General features: G+C 34.6%; 1 protein-coding gene across 1 annotated transcript in view; it reads left to right on the forward strand.

Annotated features, from left to right (window-relative positions):
• KCNH8 (potassium voltage-gated channel subfamily H member 8) overlaps positions 1-12298 on the forward strand; it is a 368934-nt gene that overhangs the window by 282400 nt on the left and 74236 nt on the right. The window contains exons 9-10 of the mRNA XM_003265242.3: positions 5922-6121; positions 6978-7227. Of these exons, the coding sequence (XP_003265290.1) occupies positions 5922-6121; positions 6978-7227 (450 nt within the window). The remainder of the gene's footprint in view (positions 1-5921; positions 6122-6977; positions 7228-12298) is intronic.

The raw sequence follows: 12298 nt of genomic DNA on the forward strand, positions 1-12298 counted from the left end.
CAAGAGTGTATGGTGTTTGTTCAATAACAGACCAGTAGGCCAATGAAATAGAAGAGAGGAGAAACAGACTCACACATATGTTGTCACTTCATTTGTGATATGGATGCTACTTTCAGTAAATGTTGTTGGGTCAAATGTATATCTACCTGTTGGAAGACAACCTTGGTCCCTCTTAAAACTGTACATAAAAATTAATTCCAGGTGGATTTTGATCTAAATTTAAGAGAGAGAAAACAATAAAACTTCTAAAAGGTAATATAGGAGAATATTTTATGACCTCTGATTTGGCAAAGGTTTCCTAATCATGACACAAAAAGCCCTAGCCATAAAGGAAAAGAATGATAAATTGAACTGCAGAACTTCTTTTTTATCAAAAGACCTTATTATAAATGTGAAGAGAGAAGCTACAGGATAGGAGAAGATATTTTCAAATGTTTATCTGACAAAGGACTCTCATCTACTATATATAAAGAACTGTTAAATCAGTAAGAAAAAATCAATCAACTCCCTGAAATGGGCAAAAGCTTGAAAAAAAAAAAAAAAACACTTCAAAAGTAGATTTCCAATACCTGAGTAGATGACAAACATATAAAAAGGTGCTTAACATCATTAATCAGGAACATGCAAATTAAAACCAAAATTAAATACCATTTTTGTTCACCAAAATGATATGTTTAAAAACACTGCAACCCTAAGTGTTTGAGAGGATAATGAAACACCTTGACCTCCTCACCTATACTGTTGATGGGCATGTCAGTTGATACAACTTTGTCAACATCTACCATATCTGAATATACCTCTACTCTGTGATTCAACAATTCCACTTCTGAATATATAACCAATGGAAATGCATACATATATACTTCAGGGTATATACACAGATGTCTATAAAAGCATTTTTGTAAGAATCTCAAACTGGGAACGTCCATTAATAGGAGAATAAATAAGCAAATTGTGAAATACCTATTCAAGAGAGCATTATACACTGATAAAAGTAAATGAACTACTATGTCATGGAACCTTATGGATAAATCTTATAAACTCAATGCTCAGCAGAGAAGCCAGACAGAAAAAAAGTATGTACTGTATGATTTTGTTTAGAGAAAGTTCATAGATAGGCAAAGCTTATTAATTGTAATATAATTGGTAACTGTGGTTACCTTTGGTGAAGGGATTGGTTAGTGATTGTGAAGGGGACACAGGAAAGCCTCCAGGATACTAATATTTGGTTTATTTATCTGGGGTGGTGGGAGGTAGTGATTCTACAGCTACATTTACTTTGAAAAATCTCAGTGAGCTTCACATTTAGCAAATGTGTAACTTGTTCTATATGTATCTTTGATTTTAATTTTACCTTGTAAAATTTTAATAGACGAGCTAAAAATAATTTATCAAGCGTGAGTTAAGAAGCTGGGTAATAGTGAGCCAAGTTCTTGCCTTTCATATCAGATTGTTTTTAGGTTTATCTTAGCAATAATGAGTCAAGCAATGGAGTACAATTATATTGTCCAAAATTTTGGTGATAACTGCAAAAATACCCAAAAAAATCATTTTAAAAGTTGACTTTAGCAAGTGAGATGGGGATGAAGGGATGGGTTTGGGGCTGGACTGTTTATCATAGATTTTCTAAACCATTTGCTTACAATTATAAAACTTTTTAAAGAAAGTATCAAACTACCAGAGGCACATTTCAGTTCCATAAATATTTATGGCATACTTAAATTATGCCATACTTAAATTATGGCATACTTAAATTATGCTAGATGCAGGGAAAACAAAGATGACTAAGATATGATACTTTCTTTCAAGGAGTTCAGAGTTTAATAATGGAAATAGGTACTTAAGCAGATGATGTCCTTTCTTTTTTATTTCTATTTTTTTCTATTATAATGCACATTTAGAAAAGACTGGAAAACAAACAGAAAAATAAAATTACACATAGTCTCATTATCAAAAGATAGTTTTCCAGAATTTCCATACATATATAACTATTTTTTGAAATATATATATAACTTCATATTTTTCACAACCAGACAAAATATACAGAAAATATTTTCTTATGTCTGTAAAAATTCTATCATACTAAGCAGTGACTGCTTATAATCACCTAATGAGTTTGCCCCAGTTGAGAGAGTCATCAGCACAGCCTTGGAGGTTGGATAAAGCTTCCTAGTAAAGATCGTTCATCACGGAGAACATATTCAGTTTCAATGAAGCATTATTATCACAAAGTAATCAAGGCTTCCCTTGGGTCCCCCCACTGAATATACACACACTACCCTGACATAGTTTTATTGGACCCATATGATAAGCAATTGTGTTCACAAATTCAGGCTGTTCTCAAGATGTCTTTGCACTGCCATTTAAATTCATTATTTAAGAAATTTTTCTCATCTCTATTCACTCTGCCATCTGCCATCCACAAGCCAGTGTACTTATAACCAAGAATGGAAATTTCCAGGGCATTGAGGAGGTGGGAAAGAGAAGGAGGGCAGCTAAGATTACCCAAAAGCTGAGCTCTGGCCTCCTTTTATATCAGTAGAAAACAACCCCTACTTAGCCTCCAAAGCCATTGCAAAATAGTTGGCTAAAGTGATTAGCAATGATGTTATACTCCAGGAGGTAAGTGTTGTCCAAAATTCAGGAAAAGAAAGAGAAGGGGGAAGAAAAAGGGGAAAGGAAATGAAAAGGGAAAGGAAAAGACAAAGGGAAAGAGAAAGAGAAAGAAAAAGCCAGGCAGTTCTATAGAAGCTCTTCTTTCATTTGAGAACCGCTTACTTTCTTCTTAGATGCCAATTGTTGAGGTTCCTTCCAGGACCTGATACTGAGATGAGATTTTACAAAATGCATTTTATGCAAAACGCCAACACACAAAAAAAGAGACGCCCACACACTCAGCAGGTCTAACACTCAAGAATTATATACATCAAATTTGCTATAAATAAAGGAAAAGTAAGTGATAATTTCCAAAATGACCTGGATATAGAAGTTCTTGAGTCAAACTTTCATAACAGATGGAATGATTTTTCCTGACAGTTACACATACTCTTTGCCAGGGTGAAATGATAACCAGTGACAGAATGGTCATAGTAACTTTGGAAAATGAAAGGCTATGAGGGCCAGAATTTCATTTTTTTAACTACTTAAATTAGAAGTAGTTATCTATGCTGAAATGGGACTTTGAAATTGTGGTGACTCCGACATAGACTAGTACTTTTCAGCAACTTATGAATGCTACAATTAATCCAGTAATTCATTTTACTAATAAAATACAACTAGGATGCTAAATAATCTGAGCATATTATTTCTCTTACTTTAAGTGCTTTACACATTACAATTAAGCAAAGCAAAGTTAAAATCATACACATAATTAAGGAAAGCAGTGTTAAATGAAACAGAATTGTTCTCTGTACTCGATTTAATCTCCATGAAAAGACTATTACATAGTGTTAAAGATGGTAGGGCTTCCAAACACTTAGCCCATAAGCCTGAAATCGATGTTTAATTTCTTTGACTTGGAGAAGAATCAGTTATTTTCTTTGGTGAGTGTCTATCATAAGTAGAGCTCTTATCTTCCAAATAAGAGACTTAAGCATCAGAACTTCTGTGCTTCTAAAACAATACAGAAGAATGAACCTCTATTTAGAATCTACAAAGAACAAATCCAACATTTAGTTGTTACATGATATATATTTTTCATGTAATATTTTTGACCTGTTGGGAAACATTTCATTTTTGAACATTTAGGAATCATACATACTTATACATTCTTGCATGTATCAAGCATTTATTGAGTATGTTTTGAATTTATTTCATCGATAAGTTATGTCTACTAAGAGCCACTCTTTACTATTTAAGAGGTTGCAGGAAAACCTTAAATCTGAGTCATTTTCCCCAAATTTAATTGCACTGAGCATGCTGAAAATTCATAACATTTTTCACTTTCATAAGGAAAATTAACATAAATTGAGCAAATACTGTTTTTCATACATATACTAGGTACTTTTTAAAAAATACATAGGTCTTTAAATCTTGAAATAGCCCTATGAGTAAGGGCTATTTAACATAATGAATATGCCCATTTAACATGAATCTGTTTAAAGGAGAGATTGGTAAAAGATCTGTTTACCAAGTTCACACAATTAAGAAGTAGCAAAATCAGTATTCAAATCCAGATCTGTCTGATTCTGAAGTTCATATTCTCTCTGCAACATTATATTTCTTCTTGTATATAGACCCTAAGTTTAACCCTATTCCAATAACTTTTCCAAAATACTGAGGTCTTGTTACGAAGGGAGTGATTTTATAGACATAGTGACCATTATTCTATTACCTGGGAAATAATTTTAATTCCAGTGTGAGATTAGAGTTAAATTAGTATGCCAGTGTTTGGTAATTTCTGATAAATGTAGGGGGAGAACAAGATTTGAATTGGGGAGGTCCTGAAATAGGAAGATAGAAGTAATAATATGTTGACATATTTGCACTAATGTATCCATTATGATGTTAAGAAATTTTTAACATAGCTCCTTGGGCACTAAGGTTTTGATACATGTACATTTTGATAGATCCTAATAGACAAGCTACTAAATGTTTAGTCTTTTTTCAAGCCCCAAATTACTGAAACAGATGATTTTACCCACTCATAAGCTTCACACCTCATTCCTAATCGTGTCCCAGAATAAGGATCAGGGATAAAATCTGAATATTACTTAGAGTTGACTTATCCATAAATATGAATGTGCTTGACCCTCATATCTCTCTTAGTTTCACAGTTCCAGGTATGTCCAAGGCCTTCTTGGATTATCTGCTGGCGTCTGTTTAGAAACCATTTCAGTTTCATTCTGCTAATGATTAGTGAGTGCAAAATCCTGTCATGCCTTCTCTGACTTGACGATACCTAGCTGCTTCCCAAAGTGGGTAATTCCTGGAAAATGAGGTCCATCCTTTCACTCTACTGTTCTCCAGAAGAAATACCCACCCTAAATCTCCATATGCCCTCAAATTCTGGTGAACAAAGTTTTTCATGTCATTACACTTTGATGGTAGGTTTCGGACAGGCTCAAAGGGCAGGCTTAGCAACAAAGTGGGGGTTAAATACTATCTGGCTGACAAACCTCATTGAAACAAGAGTCCCATATATATATATGGTGCATCTCATGGTGGCAACAACGACTGTAAGCAGAATACCTCTTTTTCTCTGTGAATTCATTTGTTTCTTGAATGGTCTCAAATTTTCTGGTATCTCCTTCAAAATTAAAGTAACTGCAGATCTGGGGTTGGGCTGGGTATTGGAGCTTCACACTGCTCAAGAAATCCTCAATTACATTTTTAACAACTTCCTCCATATCTGCATTAATATAAATGTATCATATTTAATATTCTAAAACAAATTTTAAATGATGGCTTTTTGAGGGGGTGAGACTAAAATTCCCACAAAGGCTAACTAATTAAAATAGACTTCTTTCAAAAATTTATTTCATTTGTTACTATTATGAAAGTAATTATTAAACTATAACTTTATAGCTTTTCTATCAAACTATGAACACTATTTTATTGTAACTATTAAACTATACATAACTATTAAAATAATATAGATGTAAATCGAGTTCAAATAAAAGTTTCTCATAGCCAGAATGGTAGCTAGCAGATTAAATGTAAATCAAAGGGGCCCATTTTGCATATGATTATTTTTAAAGATATTTTTACTCTGATCAAGCCATATGGAATCAAAGTGACTGCTTCAGGATGTACCCTGTGACACAGTGTCTGCACCAAAATGCTTGTACCAAAATAGCTGTATCAACATGGCCATGTAAGCACGCTCTGCTCTGATCCAGGATAAACTGTAAATTTAGATTTAGGTGGTGGGCCCCACCATCACATTTCTCTTCCATTGTATACTGTGTTGTTCTTTCTAGCCTTGATGCACGCCTTGGTGTTTGGAAACGTGACAGCAATCATACAGAGGATGTACTCCAGATGGTCCCTCTATCACACTAGAACTAAGGATCTGAAAGATTTCATCCGTGTCCATCACTTGCCCCAACAACTCAAGCAGAGGATGCTCGAATATTTTCAAACAACCTGGTCAGTCAACAATGGAATAGATTCAAATGAGGTAATGTTCATTTCTCATGTTGTTTTCAGGCAGAAAGCACATATTCTAAGGTAAAAGCAACATGCTCCAATGCAGGTTATCAGAAGTGAAAAGCATACCAACTTCTTTATTCTTTTACTTTTTTAATTATTCATGAATCCCAATCCATCTTCTTTCACTTGCTTTGGCTTGTGCGTTCACAATGCCAATTTGGATTGACCAAAGTTTTATATTAACTTGCTGCTTATTCAGTCAGGTGGACTTATTTTCCTTCTTATTGTCTCTTTTCGAAGGAATCAATTCTTACAATAATTTAACAGTGTAATCTGGGATAATTATATTAATCAAGTTTCTGTTTCCCTTAACATCAATAAAGTTAAAAAATTCCATCAAAGGGGTTATCTTTATACTTCCAGAAACACCCCAGACTGCCACTATAAAAAAGGTATTATATAAATCAACCAACCATTTCATCAACCCACCAGCCAAACCTGTAACCAACATTTTAGTAGTGATTAATTGGTTTCTCCTCTCTTCGTATAATCACCAGTGGGTCCAAATTCCATATCTTCTGTCCTGACTAGGACTCTCTGTGAGAAGCAAGTCACAATGAGTTATATGTTTTCCTGCTAGAGCCTTTTTTTAATTTGTTCTATTTCTCCAGACTTCTTATCAGCTGATTATTCAGTAGCACATAATTGAAATCACAGTCACTGAAAAATCTCTCCAGGATTATACATACTTAGATTTCCTCTTCTGTATGCTGGATGGCCAAACAGCAGGAGACAGTAGGAAGAGCATCCCTGCTGTCTTGCAAAGTAAATCAGTTAGACTACACTTACCCCAATTTGATTTCCTCCTTCATCTTCTCTGACAGCTTTTGAAAGACTTTCCAGATGAACTGCGTTCTGACATCACTATGCACTTGAACAAGGAGATCTTACAGTTGTCCCTTTTTGAATGTGCCAGCCGGGGCTGCCTCAGGTCTCTGTCTCTACACATCAAAACCTCTTTCTGTGCTCCGGGGGAGTATCTGCTGCGTCAAGGGGATGCTTTGCAGGCCATCTACTTTGTATGCTCGGGCTCCATGGAAGTTCTTAAAGACAGCATGGTGCTGGCTATTCTTGGTAGGTCTGAATTGAAAAACTTCTATGAAATTTGACTCGGGAGCATAAATTAAGAAGATGAAATGGGGAAAAAACTGCTATTGAGAGTAGGAAAAGAACAAATGAAGACATGAACTCAGGAGTTTAGTGTGCCTAAGTGTTATATCCAACATATTATTTAATTCTTGCAAAAAAATCCAGTAGTATAAATATTATCTCCATTTTAGACATGAATAAACAGTACTTTAGTTAACTAGCCCAGATCACCTAGTAAGAAAATAAACTCAGTTATTTTTTATTCCTAAAGCCAAATTATTAATCATGATGTATACTGCCTTCTGGTGAAATAGCTGCTCAGTTTTAAGAAGGCATTTATTTTTGTGGAAAATTAATTCAGAGAACACAAAAATTAAATTGTATCTGTACTAGAAATAGAACAAAGGTGACTGTGTTTCAAGAAAAAGCTCTCATAGCAGTCATTAACCAAATACTGTCAAGGTGACTATAGGCTCTTTTTACTTCCTTAAAGAAAACTTACAAGATATATTGTGAAAATTTTGTGTCACAGAGTTGACTCTCAATATTAATACATAATTGGTCTTCATTGAAATATAAAAGGCAGTTGACAAAAATGGCATGCAGAGTTAATGTATTAAAAATCCTATTTACAATTTTATGTAGGGCTCTTTTAAAAGTCACTCTAGGCTGGGCATGGTGGCTCATGCCTGTAATCCTAGCACTTTTGGAGATGAGGCAGGTGGATTGCTTGAGCCCATGAGTTCAAGACCAGCCTGGGCAACATGGACAGATCCTGTCTCTAATACAAATACAAATAATTAGCTGGCCATGGTGACAGCAGCCTGTAGTTCCAGCTACCTGGGAGGCTGAGATGGGAGGATTGCTTGAGTCTGAGAGGTGGAGGGTGCAGTAAGCCAAGATAACGCCACTGAACTCCAGCCTGAGTGCAGAGAGAGAGAGACAGTGTCTCAAAAAAAATCACTCTAATTTTTGTTTGCTTATTCACCTAACGTTTATTGAGGACTTATGAATGAATTCAGTACTGGTCTAAACAATGATAATGCAGCAAAAAAGAAATGGCCAAAATCCTTGCCTGCATGAAAATTAAACTGAAGTGGAGGATATGATGGGGTCTGAGACCAGCCAAGGTGGTAGTAATGATGGTGAGAGGCAGGTGAATTCAGGATGTATTTCAAACACCAATATAAAACACAATATTTAGAGTTTGTGCTAATAAAAGGGGGTGAATTCAGTACTTTTTTATTTTTAATTTTTAAGAACCTTATATTTGTAAACAATTACTTGCAAAGTGTGTTCACACACAAGGTCTCATTTAAGCCTTTACAATACAGAGAGACAGATGGTGAAGGTATTTTCTCTGATTTTTCTAAAGTCAAAGCTAACCTAAGACTTTGGACTCTGTATTCAGCATTCCTTCCATGTCTAAACAATATCTGTTTTTCTAACTTAAAAAAAACCCTTCACTCATATGTTTCTCACAGCACTATTTATGATATCAACAATATGGAATCAACCTAAGTGTTCATCATTGGATGAATGGATTAAAAAAGTGGTACATATATGCAATGGAATACTATTCAGCCATAAAGAAAAATGAAATCATGTATTTTGCAGCAATATGGATTGAACTGGAGGCCATTATCTTAAGTAAAATAACTCAGAAAAAGAAAGTCAAATACTACATCTTCTCACTTATAATTGGGAGGTAAATAAAGTATACAGATGGACATAGAGTGTGGAATAATAGACACGGGAGACTAGGAAAAGTGGAAGACTGGGGGAGGGCGGGGAGGGATGAAAATATATTAATATACAATGTACACCATTCAAGTGATGGTTACACTCAAAGTCCAGACTTCACCACTAGGCAATGTATCTATGTAACAAAACTGCACTTGTATCCTTTAAATTCATGCAAATTTTAAAAAACCGTTATTCTATATAATCATTGTAGGCCTTCTATCAATGGATTCTGGCTACTAAGCTTCAAAATAGATTATATTTTGGAAGAGAAAAGAGAACTAATATGTATTGAATCCCTCATATGAACTGGGTGTTTTATGCCCATTATTGAATTTAAATCATGCAACTTTATTATTTGTGGGTTATGATCTGAATGTCTGTGTCCCCCCAGAACCGGTATGTCAAAACCTAATCCCCAATATGATGGTATTAGGGGTGGAGCCTTGAAGAGGTGAATAGGTGATGAGGGCACAGCCCTCGTGAATGGGATTAGTGTCTTTATAATAGAGGCTCAAGAGAGCTACCTTGCCCTTTCTCCCGTGTGCAGACACAACGAAAAGGTGCCATCTGTGAATCACAAAATGAGCCCTTATCAGACACCAGCCTCCAGAACTATGAGAAATATTTTTTTTGTTTATAAGCTACCCAGTTTACAGTATGGCAACCTGAATAGACTAAGATAGTATGATTATTTCCAAAATTAAAGGTGACAAGATAGACACTAGTGAATGATGAAAGACCCATATGCTTTTCACAGCTTCATGTTGACTTGTTTACCACTTAGAGTAAAGGTAGGGTTTGTCTTTCAAATTTGTGACTCAGTTCTTGTCTCATCCTCTTATGTTGTTCTCCTCAATAAAAAGGCATGAAATAGCAACTCAGAGTTTACTATTAATGTGGTCATTTCTTTATCAATATTAAAGTAAGGCTCAATAATACAGTAACTCAATATTAGAGTAAGGCTCCGTGTGTGTGTGTGTGTGTGTGTGTGTGTTTGTATGTCTGTGTGTGTGTGTGTGTGTGTTTTCTTTAAGGGGAGAATTTAACACTCCTCCTGGCCTCTTCTCAAGTTTGTGAAGCTAAAGGCCAGTCACCTTATCATCTTGTGATTCTAAATTAGAATTAATAGTTATTCTTAATTTATTTCAAAAACTTAACCTTAATCACAAAATATTTTTTATTGATTTTCCTTAGTACCACTAAACGTTTTATAGCCTGCCTAATGATTCAGCCTGTTTTTAAGAGGGCATCTAGACTTTTTCTTTAGAATCTTATGGTTTGATATTCATGTAAGCAAATACAATGCAGCATTCTAAACAGATATAATGTGTTTTTTTCTATAATTGTGGTGTATTTTAAATTTTGGTAGCTAGCAACACTTTTAGGAATAGAATATGAAGGCATCATCTATGACACTAGAGCACAATAAGTACAAATTTAGTGACTTCTATGTAACTTCCATCGCTAGTCAAATATGATTCAATTGGATATTTCTTGTTATGTTTTTTAAAAAACTACTTATGGCTGAAAGACTTAATTCATTATCTTTGGCTCCTGGCCCCAAGTTTCTCCATAAATTGTGATTAACATGGGTAACATTTTCACATCTTTGCTTCTACCATGTATATATCAAAAGTGCAAATTGCTGCAAGACTATTCTAAACACTGGTATGTGGTACTGGGACTAAACTCAAAGACAATAAATGATTAACATTTACTTTCTGTGATTAACATTATTTCAATAAAGATTGATTATTTTACTTTCCCTATGGCAATACTGCCTTATAGGGCTAATTCAAATCAATAATACTTTGATAAACTTAGCAAGTACATGACATTATACTTGACCTGTAGATATTTAGCACATGTTGTGAAAAAAAATTAATGTTCTTCTTCCTCACAACAACAGCTGTCCAACCATAAAGTTATTCTAGCAACTTTCTTGTCCAGTCAATACGTGCAGACATTTCTTAATCTGATACCTGGAAAAGGTAGGGGCAGGAATTTGTTTGCCTTGTACACCTTGATTTCATGTCCAGGTAATAGTGTTTCCCCCACCAATTTCTTCATTGTTTTAAAAGAAAATGGCAAAGCACGAATAAATGTACTCTCCACAGAACATTAGTCTGCCTAAGTATAACTAAACGTAAGTTATAGCTCTAACCTGGGTGGTTTGCAGATGCATCCCATCACCTTATGATTTTCAATGAAAGAGAACTGATTAGCAAAGATCAATAGTGTAATGCTGAAAAATGGAGCCCACAAGGAAATCTTTCTCGTCTTTTAGAAATAAGGATACTGAGACCCAAAGTTACTTAAAAACTTGACTAAAGATCCTAAATCTAGACAGTAAGAAGACCACAAGACTGTAAAATTAGTGAGGTAGTTTTAGGTAATGAGGTGAATACCAGCATGGTATTCACCAGTACCTGCTTGCCAGGACTCAATACAAGGTCCAGCACCCGTGGTCAGTTCTCCATAAATATTCACTGAACAAATAAATAAAGTGGAATTCTTTCTAGGATGCCAAGATTGGCAGGATGTTGGTGCTGTTTTTATAGCTAGTGTCATTGTGACTGAAATAGCCATACCCTGGCAACCCAAAGTATGAAAGTATGATGACCCGAAAGTTATTGCAGACACTGGTTGCTTAACAGAGAATGTGAATGCTTACTGTGCAAGAGACTGCATCATGACAAATTCTCCTCAAATATACAAAATTTAAAAATTTGCTGTATTCAAAACATTTTGACTATATTTACATCCTGCATCAGTACCCCAACTTTGAGTTTTGAGCAGCAAGTTAGATTTCTAATGAAATATACAAGAAACAAAACTTCCAAGTTTAGCAATATTGACAACAATAAATCAGACTTAAATTCTTCCACACCATGTGGCTATGTACTATTCCTAGTGTCTATAAATATAGATTTTAGTCTACTTTTTATTCTACCAAAATAGGCTAAATTTCAAGGTTTAAGTCCAGTACTAACTTGAAGATAATACCTAGTTGTAATCTAATAATTTTAAAACTCTATTTTTTATTTGACATACATATTTATGAAAAACTCAGATATTCATAGTCAATTTGACATGTTTTTTTTTTTACTGTCAAATCTGATAAAACAGACTTGTATTGAAGCCTGCTACATACCAGGGACTTTGCTTCCACAAATGCTGGGCACAATAAAAATAAAAATTTTAAACAATGCTGGGTACAGTAAAAAATTTAAAAGTTAAAAAAATGTTGAATGGGAAGTAGAGGCCATTTGTCATAATAACATTCCAAAGATATAGCTTGCTTGCTGCT

Source organism: Nomascus leucogenys, chromosome 8, assembly GCF_006542625.1.
Source record: "Nomascus leucogenys isolate Asia chromosome 8, Asia_NLE_v1, whole genome shotgun sequence".
Lineage (NCBI taxonomy): Eukaryota > Metazoa > Chordata > Mammalia > Primates > Hylobatidae > Nomascus > Nomascus leucogenys.